Source organism: Salvelinus namaycush, chromosome 1, assembly GCF_016432855.1.
Source record: "Salvelinus namaycush isolate Seneca chromosome 1, SaNama_1.0, whole genome shotgun sequence".
Classification (NCBI taxonomy): Eukaryota; Metazoa; Chordata; class Actinopteri; order Salmoniformes; family Salmonidae; genus Salvelinus; species Salvelinus namaycush.
Window position 1 is genome coordinate 2,980,869 of NC_052307.1, and position 27,158 is coordinate 3,008,026.

At 44.0% G+C, this 27,158-nt stretch overlaps 1 protein-coding gene across 1 annotated transcript in view; it reads right to left on the reverse strand.

The window, feature by feature from the left end:
- LOC120053570 (atrial natriuretic peptide receptor 3-like) overlaps positions 1–23,880 on the reverse strand; it is an 83,310-nt gene extending 59,430 nt beyond the window's left edge. Inside the window, exon 1 of the mRNA XM_039000703.1 lies at positions 22,988–23,880. Within this exon, the coding sequence (XP_038856631.1) occupies positions 22,988–23,657 (670 nt within the window). The 5' untranslated portion in view covers positions 23,658–23,880. The remainder of the gene's footprint in view (positions 1–22,987) is intronic.
- Positions 23,881–27,158: the final 3,278 nt, after the last annotated feature.

Sequence of the window (27,158 nt, forward strand, 5' to 3'; positions counted from 1 at the left end):
GGTGCCATTGTAGTTGTTGGTTCTATAGAAGTACCGGGTGTTTGTAGTCGTCGGTTCTATAGAAGTACCGGGTGTTTGTAGTCGTCGGTTCTATAGAAGTACCGGGTGTTTGTAGTCGTCGGTTCTATAGAAGTACCGGGTGTTTGTAGTCGTCGGTTCTATAGAAGTACCGGGTGTTTGTAGTCGTCGGTTCTATAGAAGTACCGGGTGTTTGTAGTCGTCGGTTCTATAGAAGTACCGGGTGTTTGTAGTCGTCGGTTCTATAGAAGTACCGGGTGTTTGTAGTCGTCGGTTCTATAGAAGTACCGGGTGTTTGTAGTCGTCGGTTCTATAGAAGTACCGGGTGTTTGTAGTCGTCGGTTCTATAGAAGTACCGGGTGTTTGTAGTCGTCGGTTCTATAGAAGTACCGGGTGTTTGTAGTCGTCGGTTCTATAGAAGTACCGGGTGTTTGTAGTCGTCGGTTCTATAGAAGTACCGGGTGTTTGTAGTCGTCGGTTTTATAGAAGTACCGGGTGTTTGTAGTCGTCGGTTCTATAGAAGTACCGGGTGTTTGTAGTCGTCGGTTCTATAGAAGTACCGGGTGTTTGTAGTCGTCGGTTTTATAGAAGTACCGGGTGTTTGTAGTCGTCGGTTCTATAGAAGTACCGGGTGTTTGTAGTCGTCGGTTCTATAGAAGTACCGGGTGTTTGTAATCGTCGGTTCTATAGAAGTACCGTGTGTTTGTAGTCGTCGGTTCTATAGAAGTAGAAGGAAATAAAAACACAACTGTTGATATCAGAGTAATAAGCATCAATGCTGATGATTTATCTTGTACCACCTTGGTTACACCCAAAATTAAAGTGTACACACACGTGAACATGGCACGTTGTGCCCACTTGCTTCTTGTGGTTTCAGAAGTGCACAATTACATAGAGCACCATCCTAACCCTGCACTCAACCAGACAGTACAGGCCTGAGGACCCTCCTAACCCTGCACTCAACCAGACAGTACAGGCCTGAGGACCATCCTAACCCTGCACTCAACCAGACAGTACAGGCCTGAGGACCATCCTAACCCTGCACTCAACCAGACAGTACAGGCCTGAGGACCCTCCTAACCCTGCACTCAACCAGACAGTACAGGCCTGAGGACCATCCTAACCCTGCACTCAACCAGACAGTACAGGCCTGAGGACCATCCTAACCCTGCACTCAACCAGACAGTACAGGCCTATGAGGACCATCCTAACCCTGCACTCAACCAGACAGTACAGGCCTGAGGACCATCCTAACCCTGCACTCAACCAGACAGTACAGGCCTGAGGACCATCCTAACCCTGCACTCAACCAGACAGTACAGGCCTGAGGACCCTCCTAACCCTGCACTCAACCAGACAGTACAGGCCTGAGGACCATCCTAACTCTGAACTCAACCAGACAGTACAGGCCTGAGGACCATCCTAACCCTGCACTCAACCAGACAGTACAGGCCTGAGGACCATCCTAACCCTGCACTCAACCAGACAGTACAGGCCTGAGGACCCTCCTAACTCTGAACTCAACCAGACAGTACAGGCCTATGAGGACCCTCCTAACCCTGGACTCAACCAGACAGTATATAATTATTGGCACCCGTGATAAAGATGAGCAAAAAAAAGACTGTATTAAATAAATAATAACTATATTGAATGCTCCAAGGTGAACATTTATATTATTTTATAATAATACAATTACCCAGAGAAAGAGATTTTGTTTAAGAAGTGATCATTTTCTTCTTAAAAAGGAAGTGGTTAAAAAATGTATTGGCACCCCTGTTTTCAATACCCTTTCAATAGCTAACCTTGTGAGGATAAAGGCACTGAGGGCTCTATTCAATCCGTATCGCAGCAGTACAGCCTCGCAGGATCAAAAAGGCAATGATTCCGGTGTCAGCAAAAATACTGCATTCACGGCAAAATACTGCATATGTCGGCTCAATGGGAAATGACCTTAACGTTTCCATATACGCAATCTGTAACGCTTCAGCCATCCAGATTTTTTTTTTTAAAGAGTCCTGAGTCTTTTTCTAGAATGTTATATGAGATTCTAGAACACATTGGGAGGGATCTTAGACCCGTTCCTCTATACAGAATCTGATTCCAGAACACATTGGGAGGGATCTTAGACCCGTTCCTCTATAACAGAATCTGATTCTAGAACACATTGGGAGGGATCTTAGACCCGTCCTCTATAACAGAATCTGATTCCAGAACACATTGGGAGGGATCTTAGACCCGTTCCTCTATAACAGAATCTGATTCTAGAACACATTGGGAGGGATCTTAGACCCGTTCCTCTATAACAGAATCTGATTCCAGAACACATTGGGAGGGATCTTAGACCCGTTCCTCTATACAGAATCTGATTCTAGAACACATTGGGAGGGATCTTAGACCCGTTCCTCTATAACATAATCTGATTCCAGAACACATTGGGAGGGATCTTAGACCCGTTCCTCTATACAGAATCTGATTCCAGAACACATTGGGAGGGATCTTAGACCCGTTCCTCTATAACAGAATCTGATTCTAGAACACATTGGGAGGGATCTTAGACCCGTTCCTCTATAACAGAATCTGATTCTAGAACACATTGGGAGGGATCTTAGACCCGTTCCTCTATAACAGAATCTGATTCCAGAACACATTGGGAGGGATCTTAGACCCGTTCCTCTATAACAGAATCTGATTCCAGAACACATTGGGAGGGATCTTAGACCCGTTCCTCTATAACAGAATCTGATTCCAGAACACATTGGGAGGGATCTTAGACCCGTTCCTCTATAACAGAATCTGATTCCAGAACACATTGGGAGGGATCTTAGACCCGTTCCTCTATACAGAATCTGATTCCAGAACACATTGGGAGGGATCTTAGACCCGTTCCTCTATAACAGAATCTGATTCCAGAACACATTGGGAGGGATCTTAGACCCGTTCCTCTATAACAGAATCTGATTCCAGAACACATTGGGAGGGATCTTAGACCCGTTCCTCTATAACAGAATCTGATTCCAGAACACATTGGGAGGGATCTTAGACCCGTTCCTCTATACAGAATCTGATTCTAGAACACATTGGGAGGGATCTTAGACCCGTTCCTCTATACAGAATCTGATTCTAGAACACATTGGGAGGGATCTTAGACCCGTTCCTCTATACAGAATCTTTCCAGATCGTTGATATCCTTCATCTATTCTTATGGACTGAGCCTCTTCAATTCAAACCACAGTGTTTCAAATGGGGTTTAAGTCCCGGAGACTTGAGATGACCGTTGCAAAATGTCGATTTTGATGTGTGCTTGGGGTTATCGTCTTGCTGGAAGATCTGTAGTGCGGCCAAGTTTCAGCCTCTAACAGAGGCAACCAGGTTTCTGGCTAAAATGTCCTGGTACTAGGTAGAGTTCATGATGCCTTTGACCCCATTACATAGAAAGATACACCACCATATTTTGCAGTAGGTATGGGGTTATTTTCTGATTATGCATCCTTACTTCAACAGGTGGAACTAATTTATTTCCATGTATGTACTATGTGTCACGGGAGGCTGGTGAGGGGAGGACGGCTCATTATAATTACATTTTACATTTTACATTTTAGTCATTTAGCAGACGCTCTTATCCAGAGCGACTTACAGTAGAGTGCATACATTTTATTACATTTTTTTTTTTTTTTTACATACTGAGACAAGGATATCACTACCGGCCAAACCCTCCCTAACCCGGACGACGCTATGCCAATTGTGCGTCGCCCCACGGACCTCCCGGTTGCGGCCGGCTGCGACAGAGCCTGGGCGCGAACCCAGCCCAGCCTGGGCGCGAACCCAGAGACTCTGGTGGCGCAGCTAGCACTGCGATGCAGTGCCCTAGACCACTGCGCCACCCGGGAGGCTAATAGGTGGAATGGAGTGACTGGAATGGTATCAAACATATGGAAACGATGTGTTTGATACCGTTCCATTTATTCCATTCCAGCCATTACTTTGAGCCCGTCCTCTTCAATTAAGGTGCCACCAGCCGCCTGCTCTGTGTGTACATGTTTTACTTAACATTTATTTAACATTTATTTAACATTTATTTAACTAGGCAAGTCAGTTAAGAACAGATTCTAATTAAGAATGACGGCCTACCAAAAGGCAAGATTAAAAATAAAACTGGAATTAAAAATAATAATAAATTAAATAAAGAATTTAGGACAACACACACATCACGACAAGAGAGACAACACTACATAAAGAGAGACCTTAAGACGACAACACAGCAAGGCAGCGACACATAACAACACAGCATGGTAGCAACACAACATGACAACAACATGATAACAACACAGCATGGTAACACAGCATGGTAGCAACACAACATGACAACAACATGATAGCAACACAGCATGGTAGCAACACAACATGGTAGCAACACAACATGACAACAACATGATAGCAACACAGCATGGTAGCAACACAACATGGTAGCAACACAGCATGGTAGCAACACAGCATGGTAGTAACACAGCATGGTAGCAACACAACATGACAACAACATGATAGCAACACAGCATGGTAGCAACACAACATGGTAGCAACACAACATGACAACAACATGATAGCAACACAGCATGGTAGCAACACAACATGGTAGCAACACAGCATGGTAGCAACACAGCATGGTAACAACACAGCATGGTAACACAGCATGGTAGCAACACAACATGACAACAACATGATAGCAACACAGCATGGTAACACAGCATGGTAGCAACACAACATGACAACAACATGATAGCAACACAGCATGGTAGCAACACAACATGGTAGCAACACAGCATGGTAGCAACACAGCATGGTAGTAACACAGCATGGTAGCAACACAACATGACAACAACATGATAGCAACACAGCATGGTAGCAACACAACATGACAACAACATGATAGCAACACAGCATGGTAGCAACACAACATGGTAGCAACACAGCATGGTAGCAACACAGCATGGTAACAACACAACATGGTAACACAGCATGGTAGCAACACAACATGACAACAACATGATAGCAACACAACATGACAACAACACAGCATGGTAGCAACACAACATGACAACAACATGATAGCAACACAACATGGTAGCAACACAACATGACAACAACATGATAGCAACACAGCATGGTAGTAACACAACATGATAGCAACACAACATGACAACAACATGATAGCAACACAGCATGGTAGAAACACAACATGATAGCAACACAACATGGTAGCAACACAGCATTGTAGCAACACAACATGACAACACAGCATGGTAGCAACACAACATGACAACAACATGATAGCAACACAGCATGGTAGTAACACAACATGGTAGCAACACAACATGGTAGCAACACAGCATGGTAGTAACACAGCATGGTAGTAACACAGCATGGTAGCAACACAACATGACAACAACACAGCATGGTAGCAACACAACATGACAACAACATGATAGCAACACAGCATGGTAGCAACACAACATGATAGCAACACAACATGGTAGCAACACAGCATGGTAGCAACACAACATGACAACACAACATGGTAGCAACACAACATGACAACAACATGATAGCAACACAGCATGGTAGTAACACAACATGATAGCAACACAACATGGTAGCAACACAACATGACAACAACATGATAGCAACACAGCATGGTAGCAACACAACATGACAACAACACAGCATGGTAGCAACACAACATGACAACAACACAGCATGGTAGCAACACAACATGACAACAACACAGCATGGTAGTAACACAACATGGTAGCAACACAACATGGTAGCAACACAACATGGTAGCAACACAGCATGGTAGCAACACAGCATGGTAGTAACACAACATGGTAGCAACACAACATGGTAGTAACACAACATGACAACAGCATGGTAGCAACACAACATGGTAGCAACACAACATGGTAGCAACACAACATGACAACAGCATGGTAGCAACACAGCATGGTAGTAACACAACATGGTAGCAACACAACATGGTAGCAACACAACATGACAACAACATGATAGCAACACAGCATGGTAGCAACACAACATGGTAGCAACACAGCATGGTAGCAACACAACATGGTAGCAACACAACATGACAACAACACAGCATGGTAACAACACAACATGGTAGCAACACAGCATGGTAGTAACACAACATGGTAGCAACACAACATGACAACAACACAGCATGGTAGCAACACAACATGACAACAACACAGCATGGTAGCAACACAACATGACAACAACATGATAGCAACACAACATGACAACATGGCAGCAACACAACATGACAACATGGCAGCAACACAAAACATGGTAGCAACACAACATGTCAACAACACAGCATGGTAGCAACACAAAACATGGTAGCAACACAACATGACAACATGGCAGCAACACAAAACATGGTAGCAACACAACATGTCAACAACACAGCATGGTAGCAACACAACATGACAACAACATGATAGCAACACAGCATGGTAGCAACACAACATGACAACAACATGATAGCAACACAGCATGGTAGCAACACAACATGGTAGCAACACAACATGACAACAACATGATAGCAACACAGCATGATAGCAACACAGCATGGTAGCAACACAACATGACAACAACATGATAACAACACAGCATGGTAGCAACACAACATGACAACATGGCAGCAACACAAAACATGGTAGCAACACAACATGTCAACAACACAGCATGGTAGCAACACAACATGACAACAACATGATAACAACACAGCATGGTAGCAACACAACATGACAACAGCATGATAACAACACAGCATGGTAGCAACACAACATGACAACAACATGATAACAACACAGCATGATAGCAACACAACATGACAACAACATGATAACAACACAGCATGATAGCAACACAACATGACAACAACATGATAACAACACAGCATGGTAGCAACACAACATGACAACATGGCAGCAACACAACATGACAACATGGCAGCAACACAAAACATGGTAGCAACACAACATGTCAACAACACAGCATGGTAGCAACACAACATGACAACAACATGATAGCAACACAGCATGGTAGCAACACAACATGACAACAACATGGCAGCAACACAAAACAGGGTACCAACATTATTGGACACAGACAACAGCGAATAAAATCAATCAGAAGCTGAGCAAGCGGGAAAATGAGGTGATGAAGAGAAACCGATGTCACAGCTAGAGGCATGAGCCTCCTGCACAGTTGCAATAGTATTAGGTGCTGATCATGTAGATGGAACCACATAGTTGACCTACCTACTTCTAGGTGGCGATCACGAGGGGAAAAATCCTCTTCATTCAAGTCTTCCCTGGAGACGTACCGCAGGCTAAGTAGCCCCACAGTAGCTTCAGACAATTGTCCCTACAAGTACTAAGATTCCATTAATGGAAACACTACACATCACAGCCAGGGGATACCTGTCCTTAGGCTGGTCCCAGATCTGTTAATGGAAACACTACACATCACAGCCAGGGGATACCTGTCCTTAGGCTGGTCCCAGATCTGTTAATATCAACACTACACATCACAGCCAGGGGATACCTGTCCTTAGGCTGGTCCCAGATCTGTTAATATCAACACTACACATCACAGCCAGGGGATACCTGTCCTTAGGCTGGTCCCAGATCTGTTAATGGCAACACTACACATCACAGCCAGGGGATACCTGTCCTTAGGCTGGTCCCAGATCTGTTAATGGCAACACTACACATCACAGCCAGGGGATACCTGTCCTTAGGCTGGTCCCAGATCTGTTAATAGCAACACTACACATCACGGCCAGGGGATACCTGTCCTTAGGCTGGTCCCAGATCTGTTAATAGCAACACTACACATCACAGCCAGGGGATACCTGTCCTTAGGCTGGTCCCAGATCTGTTAATGGCAACACTACACATCACAGCCAGGGGATACCTGTCCTTAGGCTGGTCCCAGATCTGTTAATGGCAACACTACACATCACAGCCAGGGGATACCTGTGCTTAGGCTGGTCCCAGATCTGTTAATAGCAACACTACACATCACAGCCAGGGGATACCTGTCCTTAGGCTGGTCCCAGATCTGTTAATAGCAACACTACACATCACAGCCAGGGGATACCTGTCCTTAGGCTGGTCCCAGATCTGTTTGTGTTTGGCGTAGAGCTGGGCAAAAATGGTCAGAAATCCACATGGAGATAAATTGCCTGAACTGATGCGATAATGATAGATTGGTTTTGTTATAATTTCCTTTTAAGTACTGTTACTAGCTGTGATGGTTGTAGCCATCAATTGTCTTTATCTCCCTGCTGCAGTTTCACACATCAGTATTTCCAGTCGGTTTCACAGAGTTGAGGTAACAATGTGTCAAGTTAACCACGTCACCCAAAGACATTTATCTCCACTGTAAAAACAGCTGATTCTAAAGTGAATTGAAACAGCTGATTCTAAAGTGAATTTGAAACAGCTGATTCTAAAGTGAATTTGAAACAGCTGATTCTAAAGTGAATTGAAACAGCTGATTCTAAAGTGAATTTGAAACAGCTGATTCTAAAGTGAATTGAAACAGCTGATTCCGAAGTGAATTTGAAACAGCTGATTCTAAAGTGAATTTGAAACAGCTGATTCTAAAGTGATTTGAAACAGCTGATTCTAAAGTGAATTGAAACAGCTGATTCTAAAGTGAATTGAAACAGCTGATTCTAAAGTGAATTTGAAACAGCTGATTCTAAAGTGAATTTGAAACAGCTGATTCTAAAGTGAATTGAAACAGCTGATTCTAAAGTGAATTTGAAACAGCTGATTCTAAAGTGAATTGAAACAGCTGATTCCGAAGTGAATTTGAAACAGCTGATTCTAAAGTGAATTTGAAACAGCTGATTCTAAAGTGATTTGAAACAGCTGATTCTAAAGTGAATTGAAACAGCTGATTCTAAAGTGAATTTGAAACAGCTGATTCTAAAGTGAATTTGAAACAGCTGATTCTAAAGTGAATTTGAAACAGCTGATTCTAAAGTGAATTTGAAACAGCTGATTCTAAAGTGAATTTGAAACAGCTGATTCTAAAGTGAATTTGAAACAGCTGATTCTAAAGTGAATTTGAAACAGCTGATTCTAAAGTGATTTGAAACAGCTGATTCTAAAGTGAATTGAAACAGCTGATTCTAAAGTGAATTTGAAACAGCTGATTCTAAAGTGAATTTGAAACAGCTGATTCTAAAGTGAATTGAAACAGCTGATTCTAAAGTGAATTTGAAACAGCTGATTCTAAAGTGAATTGAAACAGCTGATTCCGAAGTGAATTTGAAACAGCTGATTCTAAAGTGAATTTGAAACAGCTGATTCTAAAGTGATTTGAAACAGCTGATTCTAAAGTGAATTGAAACAGCTGATTCCGAAGTGAATTTGAAACAGCTGATTCCGAAGTGAATTTGTGATACTGTATCTTGTTGAAATACACGCCACGTTTGGACAACAGCTCATAGCAGTGTACAGTAGAGAAGGTAGTCCCAGCTCCAACAAATATCAACAGAAAACCTGTGCAATAGTCACAGTACATCAGTAAGATACAGTAGGGGACAGTCAGAGAAGGGCTCGGCGGCCCTAGTCCTTCCCCAAATATCAACAGAAAACCTGTGCAATAGTCACAGTACATCAGTAAGATACAGTAGGGGACAGTCAGAGAAGGGCTCGGCGGCCCTAGTCCTTCCCCAAATATCAACAGAAAACCTGTGCAATAGTCACAGTACATAAGTAAGATACAGTAGGGGACAGTCAGAGAAGGGCTCGGCGGCCCTAGTCCTTCCCCAAATATCAACAGAAAACCTGTGCAATAGTCACAGTACATAAGTAAGATACAGTAGGGGACAGTCAGAGAAGGGCTCGGCGGCCCTAGTCCTTACCCAAATATCAACAGAAAACCTGTCTGGTTACTATGGAGCGAGGTTAAAAATAAAACCCAACAAAACAGGCAAACAAACAAACAACGAGGAGAGGCCAAGTGGGCATTTGGAAAAAGTTTGGAAATAACTCGAGAGTGTCCCAGTGTTGACCAGCCGTGGTTAATAGGGTTGAGCCCCAAATAGCATCCTATCCCCTACATAGTGCACTATTTTGACCAGGGCCCACAGGGCCCATATAAAAGGATAAGGGTCAAAGTAGTGCACTAAATAGGGAATCGGGGGGCCATTTGGAACACACCCAGAGTCTGCTGAAATATTCCCCCTCTTCTGTCACTGTAGCGCCCGGCCGGTCAGAGGGCTAGCGTCCAGAGAGGGGACACACTTCACCTCAGTCCTGCTGACAGTATTACTGCACCATTTCATTACTGGGACAGAGACAACAATTCCAGCACTGTGTCTGTCTGTATGCGCGTGTCCGTCTTTGTCCGCCTGTGTCCGTCTGTCTGCATGCGCGTGTCCATCTGTCTGCGTGCGCGTGTCCGTCTGCATGCGCGTGTCCGTCTGTCTGCGTGTCCGTCTGTCTGCGTGCGCGTGTCCATCTGTCTGCGTGCGCGTGTCCGTCTGCATGCGCGTGTCCGTCTGTCTGCGTGTCCGTCTGTCTGCGTGCGCGTGTCCGTCTGTCTGTCTGCGCGTGTCCGTCTGTCTGCATGCGCGTGTTCGTCTGTCTGCATGCGCGTGTCCGTCTGTCTGCGTGTCCGTCTGTCTGCGTGCGCGTGTCCGTCTGTCTGCGTGTCCGTCTGTCTGCGTGCGCGTGTCCGTCTGTCTGCGTGTCCGTCTGTCTGCATGCGCGTGTCCGTCTGTCTGCATGTGCATCTGTCTGCATGCGCGTGTCCGCCTGTGTCCGTCTGTCTGTTCTCCCCTCTCTAGGTAGGGAGCACTGAGCTCAGGAATGCAGAGAAGGGGCGCTACACACGGGCCCTACTTATCGTGGCTCACAGGACGTTTTTATGTGTCTCCTTGGCTCATTATAAACATGGTGTTGTGTGAGTGCATTATGCAAATAGGGGAACGACGTTGTGCAAACTTGTAACCCTGCCTGCCTGCCTGCCTGCCTGCCTGCCTGCCTGCCTGCCTGCCTGCAGTGGAGGAGAGAAGGAGTGGAGGAGGAGAGAAGGAGTGGAGGAGGAGAGAAGGAGAGAAGGAGTGGAGAGAGTGGAGTAGTGGAGGAGGAGAGAAGGAGTGGAGGAGTAGTGGAGGAGAGGAGGAGAGAGTGGAGTGGTGGAGGAGGAGAGAAGGAGTGGAGGAGTAGTGGAGGAGAGGAGGAGTGGAGGAGTGGAGTAGTGGAGGAGGAGAGAAGGAGTGGAGGAGAGAAGGAGTGGAGGAGGAGAGAAGGAGTGGAGAGAGTGGAGTAGTGGAGGAGGAGAGAAGGAGTGGAGGAGGAGAGAAGGAGTGGAGGAGTAGTGGAGGAGAGGAGGAGAGAGTGGAGTAGTGGAGGAGGAGAGAAGGAGTGGAGGAGTAGTGGAGGAGAGGAGGAGTGGAGGAGTGGAGTAGTGGAGGAGGAGAGAAGGAGTAGTGGAGGAGAGGAGGAGTGGAGGAGTGGAGTAGTGGAGGAGGAGAGAAGGAGTGGAGGAGGAGAGAAGGAGTGGAGAGAGTGGAGTAGTGGAGGAGGAGAGAAGGAGTGGAGGAGGAGAGGAGTGGAGGAGGAGAGAAGGAGTGGAGGAGAGGAGGAGTGGAGAGAGTGGAGTAGTGGAGGAGGAGAGAAGGAGTGGGGGAGAGAAGGAGTGGAGAAGTGGAGGAGGAGAGAAGGAGTGGAGGAGGAGAGAAGGAGTGGAGGAGAGGAGGAGTGGAGGAGAGGAGGAGTGGAGAGAGTGGAGTAGTGGAGGAGGAGAGAAGGAGTGGAGGAGGAGAGAGTGGAGTAGCGGAGGAGAGAGTGGAGTAGTGGATGAGAGGAGGAAAGATTCGAACTTGCAACCAGTCCAATGCTCTAACCACTAGGCTACGCTGCCGCCCCTCAGACTAATGACAGTGTTACAGCCTAGCTATCTATCTCCTGTATCTAATCCTCAGACTAATGAAAGTGTCCGCTGGGGGCAAAATGTTCATTGGATGTTACATTCAAAGAACTCTACCCCACATGCCAGGTAGTTCCGTATGCTAGTTTGCTACATTGCAGAAAATGGAAGAAACCCCAGAGGAAAAACGGAGGGTGCTCTATAGACAACATCAGCATACACCTGCACTGAATCCTCTCGGAGGACACCTGCACTGAATCCTCTCGGAGGACACCTGCACTGAATCCTCTCGGAGGACACCTGCACTGAATCCTCTCGGAGGACACCTGCACTGAATCGTCAGGGAGGACACCTGCACTGAATCCTCAGGGAGGACACCTGCACTGAATCGTCAGGGAGGACACCCGCACTGAATCCTCGGGGAGGACACCCGCACTGAATCCTCGGGGAGGACACCCGCACTGAATCCTCTCGGAGGACACCTGTACTGAATCCTCTCGGAGGACACCTGCACTGAATCCTCTCGGAGGACACCTGCACTGAATCCTCTCGGAGGACACCTGCACTGAATCCTCTCGGAGGACACCTGTACTGAATCCTCTCGGAGGACACCTGTACTGAATCCTCTCGGAGGACACCTGTACTGAATCCTCTCGGAGGACACCTGTACTGAATCCTCAGGGAGGACACCTGCACTGAATCCTCAGGGAGGACACCTGCACTGAATCCTCAGGGAGGACACCTGCACTGAATCCTCAGGGAGGACACCTGCACTGAATCCTCAGGGAGGACACCTGCACTGAATCCTCAGGCTACGTTCAAGAACACAAAGAAACAGGGCTACGTTCCAGAACACAAAGAAACAGGGCTACGTTCCAGAACACAAAGAAACAGGGCTACGTTCAAGAACACAAAGAAACAGGGCTACGTTCCAGAACACAAAGAAACAGGGCTACGTTCCAGAACACAAAGAAACAGGGCTACGTTCCAGAACACAAAGAAACAGGGCTACATTCCAGAACACAAAGAAACAGGGCTACGTTCCAGAACACAAAGAAACAGGGCTACGTTCCAGAACACAAAGAAACAGGGCTACGTTCCAGAACACAAAGAAACAGGGCTACGTTCCAGAACACAAAGAAACAGGGCTACGTTCAAGAACACAAAGAAACAGGGCTACGTTCCAGAGCACAAAGAAAAAGAGCACAAGGTTGACTAAGAAAAGAAAAGCAGAACCTTACAACACCAACCTATTCTGATGAGCTTTCGGTCTGAGACTTCCTGGCCAACTTCTTGGCCAACTTCCTGGCCATCCTCACGCACTGTTAGACATACTAAACTAATCTGGTGAGCGACTTTGGAGCTCCGCCAAAGAAAGGCTTTTGATTGGTTTGACGTGTTGCGAGGAGTGAAGGATTTACAACGGGTACCTTATAATTATTATTATTATTTATTTTACAGCTATTTAACAATTTGTTCTGCCATGAACTTCCCCAGGCTTCCCATTTAGGAAACTCAATGAGGCTACTAGTTGGGTACATCTTAGTCTTCAGACTACAGGCTTGATAGTGCCAGCTGTATATCCTAGTCAGACTACAGACTACAGACTTGATAATGCCAGCTGTATATCCTAGTCAGACTACAGACTTGATAATGCCAGCTGTATATCCTAGTCAGGCTACAGGCTTGATAATGCCAGCTGTATATCCTAGTCAGGCTACAGACTACAGACTTGATAGTACCAGCTGTATATCCTAGTCAGACTACAGACTTGATAGTGCCAGCTGTATATCCTAGTCAGACTACAGACTTGATAGTGCCAGCTGTATATCCTAGTCAGACTACAGACTACAGACTTGATAATGCCAGCTGTATATCCTAGTCAGACTACAGACTACAGACTTGATAATGCCAGCTGTATATCCTAGTCAGACTACAGACTTGATAGTGCCAGCTGTATATCCTAGTCAGACTACAGACTACAGACTTGATAATGCCAGCTGTATATCCTAGTCAGACTACAGACTACAGACTTGATAATGCCAGCTGTATATCCTAGTCAGGCTACAGGCTTGATAATGCCAGCTGTATATCCTAGTCAGGCTACAGACTACAGGCTTGATAGTGCCAGCTGTATATCCTAGTCAGACTACAGGCTTGATAATGCCAGCTGTATATCCTAGTCAGACTACAGGCTTGATAATGCCAGCTGTATATCCTAGTCAGACTACAGACTACAGACTTGATAGTGCCAGCTGTATATCCTAGTCAGACTACAGACTACAGGCTTGATAGTGCCAGCTGTATATCCTTGTCAGACTACAGGCTTGATAGTACCAGCTGTATATCCTAGTCAGACTACAGACTTGATAATGCCAGCTGTATATCCTAGTCAGACTACAGACTACAGACTTGATAGTGCCAGCTGTATATCCTAGTCAGACTACAGACTACAGGCTTGATAGTGCCAGCTGTATATCCTTGTCAGACTACAGGCTTGATAGTACCAGCTGTATATCCTAGTCAGACTACAGGCTTGATAGTGCCAGCTGTATATCCTAGTCAGACTACAGACTTGATAGTGCCAGCTGTATATCCTAGTCAGACTACAGACTTGATAGTACCAGCTGTATATCCTAGTCAGACTACAGACTTGATAGTACCAGCTGTATATCCTAGTCAGACTACAGGCTTGATAGTGCCAGCTGTATATCCTAGTCAGACTACAGACTTGATAGTGCCAGCTGTATATCCTAGTCAGACTACAGGCTTGATAGTGCCAGCTGTATATCCTAGTCAGACTACAGACTTGATAGTGCCAGCTGTATATCCTAGTCAGACTACAGACTTGATAATGCCAGCTGTATATCCTAGTCAGACTACAGACTTGATAATGCCAGCTGTATATCCTAGTCAGACTACAGGCTTGATAATGCCAGCTGTATATCCTAGTCAGACTACAGACTTGATAATGCCAGCTGTATATCCTAGTCAGACTACAGACTACAGGCTTGATAGTACCAGCTGTATATCCTAGTCAGACTACAGACTACAGGCTTGATAGTGCCAGCTGTATATCATAGTCAGACTACAGACTACAGGCTTGATAGTGCCAGCTGTATATCCTAGTCAGACTACAGGCTTGATAGTGCCAGCTGTATATCCTAGTCAGACTATAGACTTGATAGTGCCAGCTGTATATCCTAGTCAGACTACAGACTTGATAGTACCAGCTGTATATCCTAGTCAGGCTACAGACTACAGACTTGATAATGCCAGCTGTATATCCTAGTCAGACTACAGGCTTGATAATTCCAGCTGTATATCCTAGTCAGGCTACAGACTACAGACTTGATAATGCCAGCTGTATATCCTAGTCATACTACAGACTTGATAGTGCCAGCTGTATATCCTAGTCAGGCTACAGACTACAGACTTGATAATGCCAGCTGTATATCCTAGTCAGACTACAGGCTTGATAATTCCAGCTGTATATCCTAGTCAGGCTACAGACTACAGGCTTGATAATGCCAGCTGTATATCCTAGTCAGACTACAGACTTGATAGTGCCAGCTGTATATCCTAGTCAGACTACAGACTACAGACTTGATAGTGCCAGCTGTATATCCTAGTCAGACTACAGGCTTGATAATGCCAGCTGTATATCCTAGTCAGACTATAGACTTGATAGTGCCAGCTGTATATCCTAGTCAGGCTACAGACTTGATAGTACCAGCTGTATATCCTAGTCAGACTACAGACTTGATAATGCCAGCTGTATATCCTAGTCAGACTACAGACTACAGACTTGATAATGCCAGCTGTATATCCTAGTCAGACTACAGACTTGATAGTACCAGCTGTATATCCTAGTCACAGCTGTATATCCTAGTCAGACTACAGGCTTGATAATGCCAGCTGTATATCCTAGTCAGACTACAGGCTTGATAATTCCAGCTGTATATCCTAGTCAGACTACAGGCTTGATAATGCCAGCTGTATATCCTAGTCAGACTACAGACTTGATAGTACCAGCTGTATATCCTAGTCAGACTACAGACTTGATAGTACCAGCTGTATATCCTAGTCAGACTACAGACTTGATAGTACCAGCTGTATATCCTAGTCAGACTACAGACTTGATAGTACCAGCTGTATATCCTAGTCAGACTACAGACTACAGACTTGATAGTACCAGCTGTATATCCTCGTCAGACTACAGACTTGATAGTGCCAGCTGTACACTACCAGTCAAGAGTTTTAGAACCCCTACTCATTCAAGGGTTTTCTTATTTTAACTATTTTCTACATTGTTGAATAATATTGAAGACATTAAAACTATGAAATAACACATATGGAATCATATAGTAACCAAAAAAAGTGTTAAACAAATCCAAATATTTTACATTTGAGACTCTTCAAATAGCCACCCTTTGCCTTGATGACAGCTTTGCACACTCTTGGCATTCTCTCAACGAGCTTCACCTGGAATGCTTTTCCAATTGTCTTGAAGGAGTTCCCACATATGCTGAGCACTTCTTGGCTGCTTTTCCTTCACTCTGCGGTCCAACTCATCCCAAACCATATAACTTGGATTGAGATCAAGTGATTGTGGAGGCCAGGTCATCTGATGCAGCACTCCATCACTCTCTTTCTTGGTCGAATGTCCCTTACACAGCCTGGAGGTGTGTTTTGGGTCATTGTCCTGTTGAAAAATGAATGATAGTCCCACGAAGCGCCAACCAGATGGGATGGCGCATCGCTGCAGAATGCTGTGGTAGCCATGCTGGTTAAGTGTGCCTTGAAATCGAAATACATCACAGACAGTGTCACCAGAAAGCACTCCCACACCATAACACCTCGTCCTCCATGCTTTACGGTGGGAAATACAAATGCGGAGATCATCCGTTCACCCACACCGCGTCTCACAAAGACACGGCGGTTGGAACCAAAAATCTCACATTTGGACTCATCAGATCAAAGGGCAGACTTCCACCAGTCTAATGTCCATTGCTCATGTTTCTTGGCCCAAGCAAGTCTCTTCTTATTGGTGTCCTTTAGTAGTGGTTTCTTTGCAGAAATCCGACCATGAATCCGACCATGAAGGCCTGATTCACGCAGTCTCCACTGAACAGTTGATGTTGAAATGTGTCTGTTACTTGAACTCTGTGAATCTTTTATTTGGGCTGCACTTTCTGAGGCTGGTAACTCTAATGAACGTATCCTCTGCAGCAGAGGTAACTCTGGGTCTTCCTTTCCTGTGGCGGTCCTCATGAGAGCCAGTTTCATCCTAGCGCCTGATGGTTTTTGCGACTGCACTTGAAGAAACTTTCAGAGTTCTTGAAATGTTCCCTATTGACTGACTTTCATGTCTTAAAGTAATGATGGACTGTCGTTTCTCTTTGCTTATTTGAGCTGTTCTTGCCATAATACGGACTTGGTCTTTTACCAAATAGGGCTATATTCTGTATACCACCCCTACCTTGTAACAACACAACTGATTGGCTCAAACGCATCAAGAAGGAAAGAAATTCCACAAATTAACTTTTAACAAGGCACACCTGTTAATTGAAATGCATTCCAGGTGACTACCTCATGAAGCTGGTTGTGAGAATGTCAAGAATGTGCAAAGCTGTCATCAAGGCAAAGACACTCTGATGTACTTGTCCTCTTGCTTAGTTATCCACCGGGGCCTCCCACACCTCTTTCTATTCTGGTTAGAGCCAGTTTGAGCTGTTCTGTCAAGGGAGTAGTACACAGCGTTGTACGAGATCTTCAGTTTCTTGGCAATTTCTCGCATGGAATAGCCTTCATTTCTCAGAACAAGAATAGACTGACGAGTTTCAGAAGAAAGGGCTTTGTTTCTGGTCATTTTGAGCCTGTAATCGAACCCACAAATGCTGATGCTCCAGATACTCAACTAGTCTAAAGAAGGACAGTTTTATTGCTTCTTTAAATCAGAACAACAGTTTTTAACTGTGCTAACATAATTGCAAAAGGGTTTTCTAAATGATCAGTTAGCCTTTTAAAATGATAAACTTATATTAGCTAACACAACGTGCCATCGGAACACAGGAGTGATGGTTGCTGATAATGGGCCTCTGTACGCCTATGCAGATATTCCCCCCCAAAAAATGTATCATCCGTTTCTAGCTACAATAGTCATTTAAAACATTAACAATATCTACACTGTATTTCTGATCAATTTGATGTTATTTTAAATGGACAAAAAATTTGCTTTTCTTTCAAAAACAAGGACATTTCTAAGTAACCCTAAACTTTTGAACGGTATATTTGATTAAAACACATAGGATGTGTCTATATATGGAAAAATACACATTTAAAAATGTTAAAGACGACTCTTGGTTCGACCAAGATTATTATTTTTTGTCGGGACAGCCCTGATAAGACAACATAGAACCGTCCGCCCGTCCAACCATCCAGCTATCCACCTATCTACCCAGCTCTCCACCCTTCTACCCATCCCTCTGCCCAGAGCCAAAGAAATGAGGTCTGACTGAATAGGGATTATTTTTCAGAACAGAGGATGGTGGAATGGCTGGCCATCTCCCAGAGCTCTGTAGCGGAGAGACAATGGATCGTTTTGACAGCAGGCAGATATTTTGACACCTGGGCTGTTCCAAAGGAAACAGTGGGCACAGCCACCGACGGACCTGAGGGGAGCTGCCATTGGGAGAGAGCGGAGCAGGCAGGCGGGCAAGGGGCACAGGAGGGCAGGTGTTGTCTTTGGCGAAGAGTGACGGGGGAGAGTTTCACCACAGCATAATGGGATTGGCAGCAGAGAAATAGAATGTTTGTGTGTACAGCTCCAACAGTATTGGAACACGTTTTGTTGTTTTGGCTCATACACAAGCACTTTGGATTTAAAATTATACAATGACTATGAGGTTAAAGTGCAGACTGTTAGCTTCAGTGGAAATTCTAGTATGTAAATATTGGTGGGGCAAAAGAAAATAATGCCAACAAAGCCACAACACAACACATTAATTGCACTATAACGGTGACAATCGGTGCCCACAAACTGTTAGGGACTACATAAAGCTGTCCCAACATCTTACCACTGCTACTCATGGCTATCAGCAGAGCCTTGTCTGGCAGGGAAACTGTTCATTCAGCCTCATTTGCTGCCTTTAAAAAAAAACATGGCTGATATGGCTGACTTGCTTAAACAAATGTGGTTTCTAATGACAATTGAGATGTACAAACTATGGCATAACGGGACGACAAGCGGATAAGAGGCAATCCGTAATTTCGATTAAGACATTAGAGAGCTAGGACGGACGTAGTCAATATAACTATTTGTTTAGCACTTTTGAACTGTGAATTTTGGCCCATTCCTCCTGACAGAGCTGGTGTAACTGAGTCAAGTTTAAAGGCCTCCTTGCTCGCACACGCATTTTCAGTTCTGCCCACAGATGTTCTATAGGATTGAGGTCAGAGCTTTGTGGTGGCCACTCCAATACCTTGACTTTGTTGTCCTTAAGCCATTTTGCCACAACTTTGGAAGTGTGCTTGGGGTCATTGTCCATTCGGAAGACCCATTTGCAACCAAGCTTCAACTTCCTGACTGATGTCTTGAGATGTTGCTTCAATATATCCACATAATTTTCCATCCTCGTGATGCCATCTGTTTTGTGAAGTGCACCAGTCCCTCCTGCCGAAAAGCATCCCCACAACATGATGCTGCCACTCCCGTGCTTCATGGTTGGGATGGTGTTCTTCAGCTTGCAAGCATCCCAAATTTTTCCGCCAAATATTATGGCCAAACATTTCTATTTTTGTTTCATCAGACCAGAGAACATTTCTCCAAAAAGTACAATCTTTGTCACCATGTGCAGTTGCAAACCGTAGTCTGGCTTTTTATTGGCAGTTTTGGAGCAGTGGCTTCTTCGTTGCTGAGCGGCCTTTCAGGTTATGTCGATATAGGACTCGTTTTACTGTGGATATAGATACTTTTGTACCTGTTTCCTCCAGCATCTTCACAAGGTCCTTTGCTGTTGTTCTGGGATTGATTTGCACTTTTCGCACCAAAGTACATTCATCACTAGGAGACAGAACGTGTCTCCTTCCTGAGTGGTATGACGGCTGCGTGGTCCCATGGTGTTTATACTTGCGTAGTATTGTTTGTACAGATGAACGTGGTACTTTCAGGTGTTTGGAAATTGCTCCCAAGGATGAACCAGACTTGTGGAGGTCTACAATTTCTTTCTGAGGTCTTGGTTGATTTCTTTTGATTTTCCCATGATGTCAAGCAAAGAGGCACTGAGTTTGAAGGTAGGCCTTGAAATACATCCACAGGTACACCTCCAATTGACTCAAATTATGACAATTAGCCTATCAGATGCTTCTAAAGCCATGATATCATTTTCTGGAATTTTCCAAGCTGTTTAAAAGGCACAGTCAACTTAGTGTATGTAAACTTCTGACCCACTGGAATTGTGATACAGTGAATTATAAGTGAAATAATCTGTCTGTAAACAATTGTTGGAAAAATGACTTGTGTCATGCACAAAGTAGATGTCCTAACCGACTTGCCAAAACTATAGTTTGTTAACAAGAAATTTGTGAAGTGGTTGAAAAATGAGTTTTAATGACTCCAACCTAAGTGTATGTAACTTCCGACTTCAACTGTATGTATGTATGTGTGTGTGGGTGTGGGGGGGGGGGGGGGGGGGCGTTAAGTTAGGCGCATGAAGTGTTCCAGCTTTAAAGGGAGGGAGAGCCATCTGAAAAGAGGGAAGACCCATCTCACCCCTCTGTGACAACACACAGAGCAGGAGGGAGGGAGGGAGAGAGGGGGGAACAGCCATCTGAAAAGAGGGAAGACCCATCTCACCCCTCTGTGACAACACACAGAGCAGGAGGGAGGGAGGGAGAGAAGGGGGAACAGCCATCTGAAAAGAGGGAAGACCCATCTCACCCCTCTGTGAGGGGTAGGGAGGGAGGGAGATTACACTCTCCTCATATCACAGCACCAATGTCCTAAGACAAAGGCCACTCTCCACACAGTACTGGGAAGGAAACTAAATCATGAAGTAATTCAATAATAGCAAGAATGGAACCATCATGGGTTTGAGTAGGCCCAGTACTGTAGCCTATTGTAAATAGAACAGTCAGCCCAGTGCAGTCGGCCCAGCAGTCTACAGCATGATGTGCTTTTGAAGTAAGCAAGAAGTAAATTCCACAAACACTTTCATTTATGTTAGATTTAACATCTTGGAGATAATGTATTCTTCACATAGCTGTAAATATTTGGCATATTTCCTCCCATATTCTGAATAACTTCCTCACATATTGGACATTGGGTAGCAGAAAAGCCATTCAGAACCTTCAGAAAGTCTTCATACCCGTTGAATTATTCCACATTTTGTCGTGTTACATCCTTAATTGACCCATCGTTTTCTCTCACACAATACCCCATAATGACAAAGTGAAAACATGTTTTTAGATTTTTTTTGTAAATCTATTGAAAATGACATACAGAAATATTTCCTTTACAAAATGATTCACACCCCTTAGTCAATATTTTGTAGAAGCACCTTTGGCAGTGATTACAGCTGTGAGTCTTTCTGGGTAAGTCTCTAAGAGTTTTACACACCTGGATTGTACAATATTTGGACATTATTATTTTCAAAAAAAATCTTCAAGCTTTGTCAAGTTGGATGTTGATCATTGCTCTACAGCCATTTTCAAGTCTTGCCATAGATTTTCACGTCAATTTAAGTCAAAACTGTAACTAGGCCACACAGGAACGTTCAATGTTGTCTCGGTAAGCAACTCCATTGTATATTTGTCCTTGTGTTGTAGGTTATTATCCAGCTGAAAGGTGGATTTGTCTCCCACTATCTTAGCTCTATTCAGTTTATTTTTATCCCAAAATACTCCCTTGTTATTTCCGATGACAAGCATACCCATAACATGATGCAGCCACCACCACGCTTGAAAATATGAAGAGTGGTACTCAGTGATGTGTTGTGTTGGATTTGCACCAAACATAATGCTTTGTATTCAGGACATAAAGTAAATTTCTTTGCCAAATCTTTTCCCAGTTATACTTTTGTGCCTTATTGCAAACAGGATGCATGTTTTGGAATATTTGTATTCTGTACAGGCTTCCTTCTTTCCACTCTGTCATTTAGGTTAGTATTGTGGAGTAACTACAATGTTGTTGATCCATCCTCAGTTTTCTACAATCACAGCCATTAAACTCTGTAACTGTTTTAAAGTCACCATTGGCCTCATGGTGAAATCCCGGCAACTGAGTTAGGAAGAACGCCTGTATCTTTGTAGTGACTGAGTGTATTGATACACCATCCAAAGTGTAATTAATAACTTCACCATGCTCAAAGGGATATTCAATGTCTGCTTTTGTTTATTTTTTTTGCTCCTCTACCAATAGTTGCCCTTCTTTGTGAAGTCATTGGAAAACCTCCCTGATCTTTGTGGTTAAATCTGTGTTTGGAATTCACCGCTTGACTGAGGGGTCTTACAGATTATTGTATGTGTGTGGGGTACAAAGATCAGGTAGTCATTAAAAAAACATGTTAAACACTATTATTGAACACGGAGTGAGTCCATGCAACTTATTATGTGACTTGTTAAGCACATTTTTACTCCTGAATTTATTTATGCTCCTTACCATAACAAAGAGGTTGAATACTTACTGACTCAAGACATTTCAGCTTTTCATTTTTTATTAATTTGTAAAACTTGACCTAATGGGGTATTGTGTGTAGGCCAGTGACACAACATCTAATTTTCATAAACGTTATATTCAGGCGGTGACACAACAACATGTGGAAGAAGTCAAGGGGTGTGAATACTTTCTTCAATAAAGCACACGAACGCGAACATTTTAAGTGCAATAAGTATATTGAGTGGCAGTATTAGTAGATGGGGCTACAGTTAAACATTTCTGACATTTACGCTATACAATGGGACAGTGTAGAGACTTTTCTCAGTACAAGTAGCCTACCTTCACTCTCGTAGATGTAGTTGATGATGTCATCTGCGTTCAGGCCCTCTTCTTTAGTGTTGATCGCTATGTGGACTGTATGATATTGCTCCATGAGTTTGAGGTGCACCCCTTCCAAAGTGAAGTAACAATTTCTCTCCTCTTTGTCGTCATCGAAGATCAGCAGCGCGTCTTTCCAGTTGAAGTGATGGAACATCGCCGAGAATGTTTCTGCCATTTTTAGGTAAGACGGGGAGATTCGGGTCAGGTGAGAATATTCTTTCTCCTTGTCACTAAAACCGCTGGCAAGAGCACCTGTCGATATTACCGGGATGTTCCAGTGAGAAGCCATCCTTACAACCGGCGCCGCAGCGTATTCACACACCGGACCGAGAACCAAGTCCGGCTTCTTCTCGCAGGAGCGGTCCACCAGGGAGAAGAGCGCATCATTGCCACAGTTAGAATCCGCATAGCGTAAATTGAAATTAAGTCCGGAATACACACCGCCTCCGATTTTCAACCTCTGTTTTGCATACTCTATTGCCGGGGCCACTCTTGCTATTGAGAAAATATAAGAGTTGTTTTTTGGCAACATCACCAATACTTCGATGTCCTCAATCACTGTTGCACTTGTCCGACCAGGTAACAACCCCAGCCAAATGTACAAACACACTGAAATGTAACATGGCATGATGCAACTTTAAAAGTTATGCTTTGTCTATAATCATTAATAAATGTATATCTCTCTCCAAGTCAACTGCGTCCCCGGAGCCGCAGACTTCCGAGTACACAGGTAAATTGCAAATTCCAATGTGGAGTCTTCCAAAATAAATAATCTAAATTAAATAACCTTTTTCTTTGAATGAATGAAATAAAAATTCTAAATGTATGAAGTGTATGATCCTGCACAGAGAGTCTCCTGCAACCTCCTCAACTGATGGAAGAATCCCCTCTGTTTTGCTAACTAATTCTCCTGTTTCTCTGGTCATTCCTCTTGTTTAAATACGGTAACTGCCCAGACAGCTACCACACACGCTGGCTGGAGGGGGAGGAATTTTGAAGCATCTTTTCATTATTATTCCTGCGTCATCCCTGTACAACACACCTCTTTCTTAAAGCTACAGGTCCTTATTTTTTCTCCTTTTTTTTAAATTAGAGAAAATAATTGTTCGTTTTGCCACATTTGCAGAGACTGAATGCACTGGGATGCATTGCCTCATATACAATAAACGGTGTGCAATTATTATTTTTTTTAAATTCAAACAGAAAGATAAACGAAACTGTAGGGATAAGTTTCAAGATTTTTTTTACTTTTGCTATTTTAAAAACAAACACGAGTCTAAGCCGTTTTGAGCTACACAATACAATATAATATACCGTGTAGTACAGTGTAGCGCATATATAGCTTGTATTAATAGACTACACACCTTTAACTTACCTGATCAAGTTACCTTTCAAGCATACTGCACCTGAATAGACCTACCGAACATTATACAGATCCACATTTCGATTCATTTTGCTTTCAGAAAACACCGCTAAACATACCCAGTATTAGAAGCGTGCTGATTGTTCCCAAAGTGAACTACAGCAGCCAGGATGAACGATCAACCTCTAGTGCAGCATGAGGATACTCTGCATGGGAGAGGGGAAAAACCCTGCTGTAGACTGCCACCTAGTGGCCACAGCCAACATAGACTGTTCTACAGTAAAGAAGTAGGCCTATTGAGGAGGGTTCACTATAGATATGCCTATATTGTTCAGACGATTTTAAGCAGAACAATATCTGTTTAATAACAATAGACTGTACCTAGTAAACCTAGCTCACTGATTTGTGTTGGTCTATTGGGAAACAATGGTGTCTTTCTCCCGAGTGGCGCGGTGGCCTAAGGCACTGCATCGCAGTGCTAGAGGCGTCACTACAGACCCTGGTTTGATTCCAGGCTGTATCACAACCGGCTGTGATTGGGAGTCCCATAGGGCGGTGTACAATTGGCCCGGCATTGTCCGGGTTTGGCCGGAGTAAGCAGTCATTGCAAAATAAGAATTTGTTCTTAACTGACTTGCCCTAGTTAAATAAAAAACTCCTGTGTTGGATAGAGATCAACAGTTGAGTACCAAATGTTGGATGTTAAAATAAGGAGAAGAGTTCATCCCAGCCTGGGTATATTTCTCATGCCCCATTAAATGTCGGCCTGCAAATGAGTCACCTAACCAGCTCCCTAGACGTATGAGTAACAACCTCTCATTCATGACACATTTAAATGGGCCACTTGGTTTTGTGGCTGGCGTAATTCATTGACATGTAAGGGGGACACGTTCTCCACAAGTCTCATTATAATAATGACAGGAGTTTTGAGGTAATGTTGGGTCTCTCGTCTGTGATTTCTTTAGACACTCCCCTTATCCTGATTACACCAATGGGTGCAATTTGAAGCTGCTATTTGGAGTCATTCTGCTTAACTGACAGGACACCTTGTTGTTTAATTGTACAACGTCCTGTAGCTACAGATGCTGCATATTACTTTGACCCAGTTTCTCACAGCAGAAAAATTATTCGGCAACAACAAGATATATGAATTATTATATGGGTTTGATCATTTTTTCGGTAGGGCAAATCAAGTCTTACATTTTTGGAAATTACAAACTTTAGAATCCTTTATAAACCTTTAATACACTACATGTTTGCATTTCCTGCAACAACAGGATCATCAAATAAAGACACGGCATCTGGTGTGTAGGTCTCTACAGGGACTGGTACAACATTCTTAGGGAACTAACTTTCACGTATACTTGGAGATAGAGGTCACTTCATTCCAAGTGTTGCTACCATGCTGTGTTTTCATGTGTTGTTGCCGTACTATGTCTTAGGTCTCTCTTTATGTAGTGTTGTGGTGTCTCTCTTTATGTAGTGTTGTGGTGTCTCTCTTTATGTAGTGTTGTGGTGTCTCTCTTTATGTAGTGTTGTGTTGTCTCTCTTGTCGTGATGTGTGTTTTGTCCTATATTTTTATTTTATTTACTTTATATTTAATCCCAGGCCCTCGTCCCCGCAGTAGGCCTTTTGGTAGGCCGTCATTGTAAATAAGAATTTGTTCTTAACTGACTTGCCTAGTTAAATAAAAGGTTAAATAAAAATACAAATAAAAGGTCTATGATACAGCCTGCCTGGCTGGCTAGGTCTGGTTGATGCCCAGTGCAGGTCGTTTGCGTGTGTGTGTGTCGTATAATTGTCCAGACAGACCGTACTGCAGGGCAGGTTGTTAGTTGATCTAATAAGGGTTCTGGTTTATGACCACATCGCTTTTAAATCTATTAAAGGGTTCGTGTAATCAAGGCCATCTGTCAGAGCCACGACAGGGTGTGTTTTATATTAATGCTGTATACTTGTTTAATGTCCCCGGTTGTGTGTGTGTGTGTGTATGGTGTGTCAGAGAGAGAGAGAGAGAGAGTCAGAGAGAGAGAGAGAGAGAGAGACAGAGAGACAGAGAGAGAGAGAGAGAGACAGAGAGAGAGAGTGTCCCTAACGTGTCCCTAACGTTCCCCTAACGTGTCCCTAACGTTCCCCTAACGTCCCCCTAACGTTCCCCTAACGTGTCCCCAACGTTCCCCTAACGTTTCCCTAACGTGTCCCTCGTCACTAGCTACAAAGAAGAGAGACGATATCCCCCAAGACCTCAATCTATAGACAGCACTGTTGTAAGTGAAGCTATACACTGATTGGACAAAACATTAAGAACACCTGCCCTTTCCATGACAGACTGACCAGGTGAATCCAGGTGAAAGCTATGATCCCTTATTGATGTCACTTGTTAAATCCACTTCAATCAGTGTAGATGAAGGAGAGGAGACGGGTTAAAGAAGGATTTATAAGCATTGAGACAATTGAGACATGGATTGTGTATGTGTGTCATTCAGAGGATGAATGGGCAAGACAAAATATTGAAGTGCCTTTGAATGGGGTATGGTAGTAGGTGCAGGCAACTGCAACGGTTTCCCGTGTGAATCAAGAATGGTCCACTACCCAAAAGAACATCCAGCCAACTTGACACAACTGTGGGAAGCGTTGGAGTCAACATGGGGCCAGCATCCCTGTGGAACGCTTTCGACACCTTGTAGAGTCCCATGCCCCGATGAATTGAGGCTGTTCAGAGAGGTAAAAGGGTGTGCAATACTAATACTAGGAAGATGTTCCTA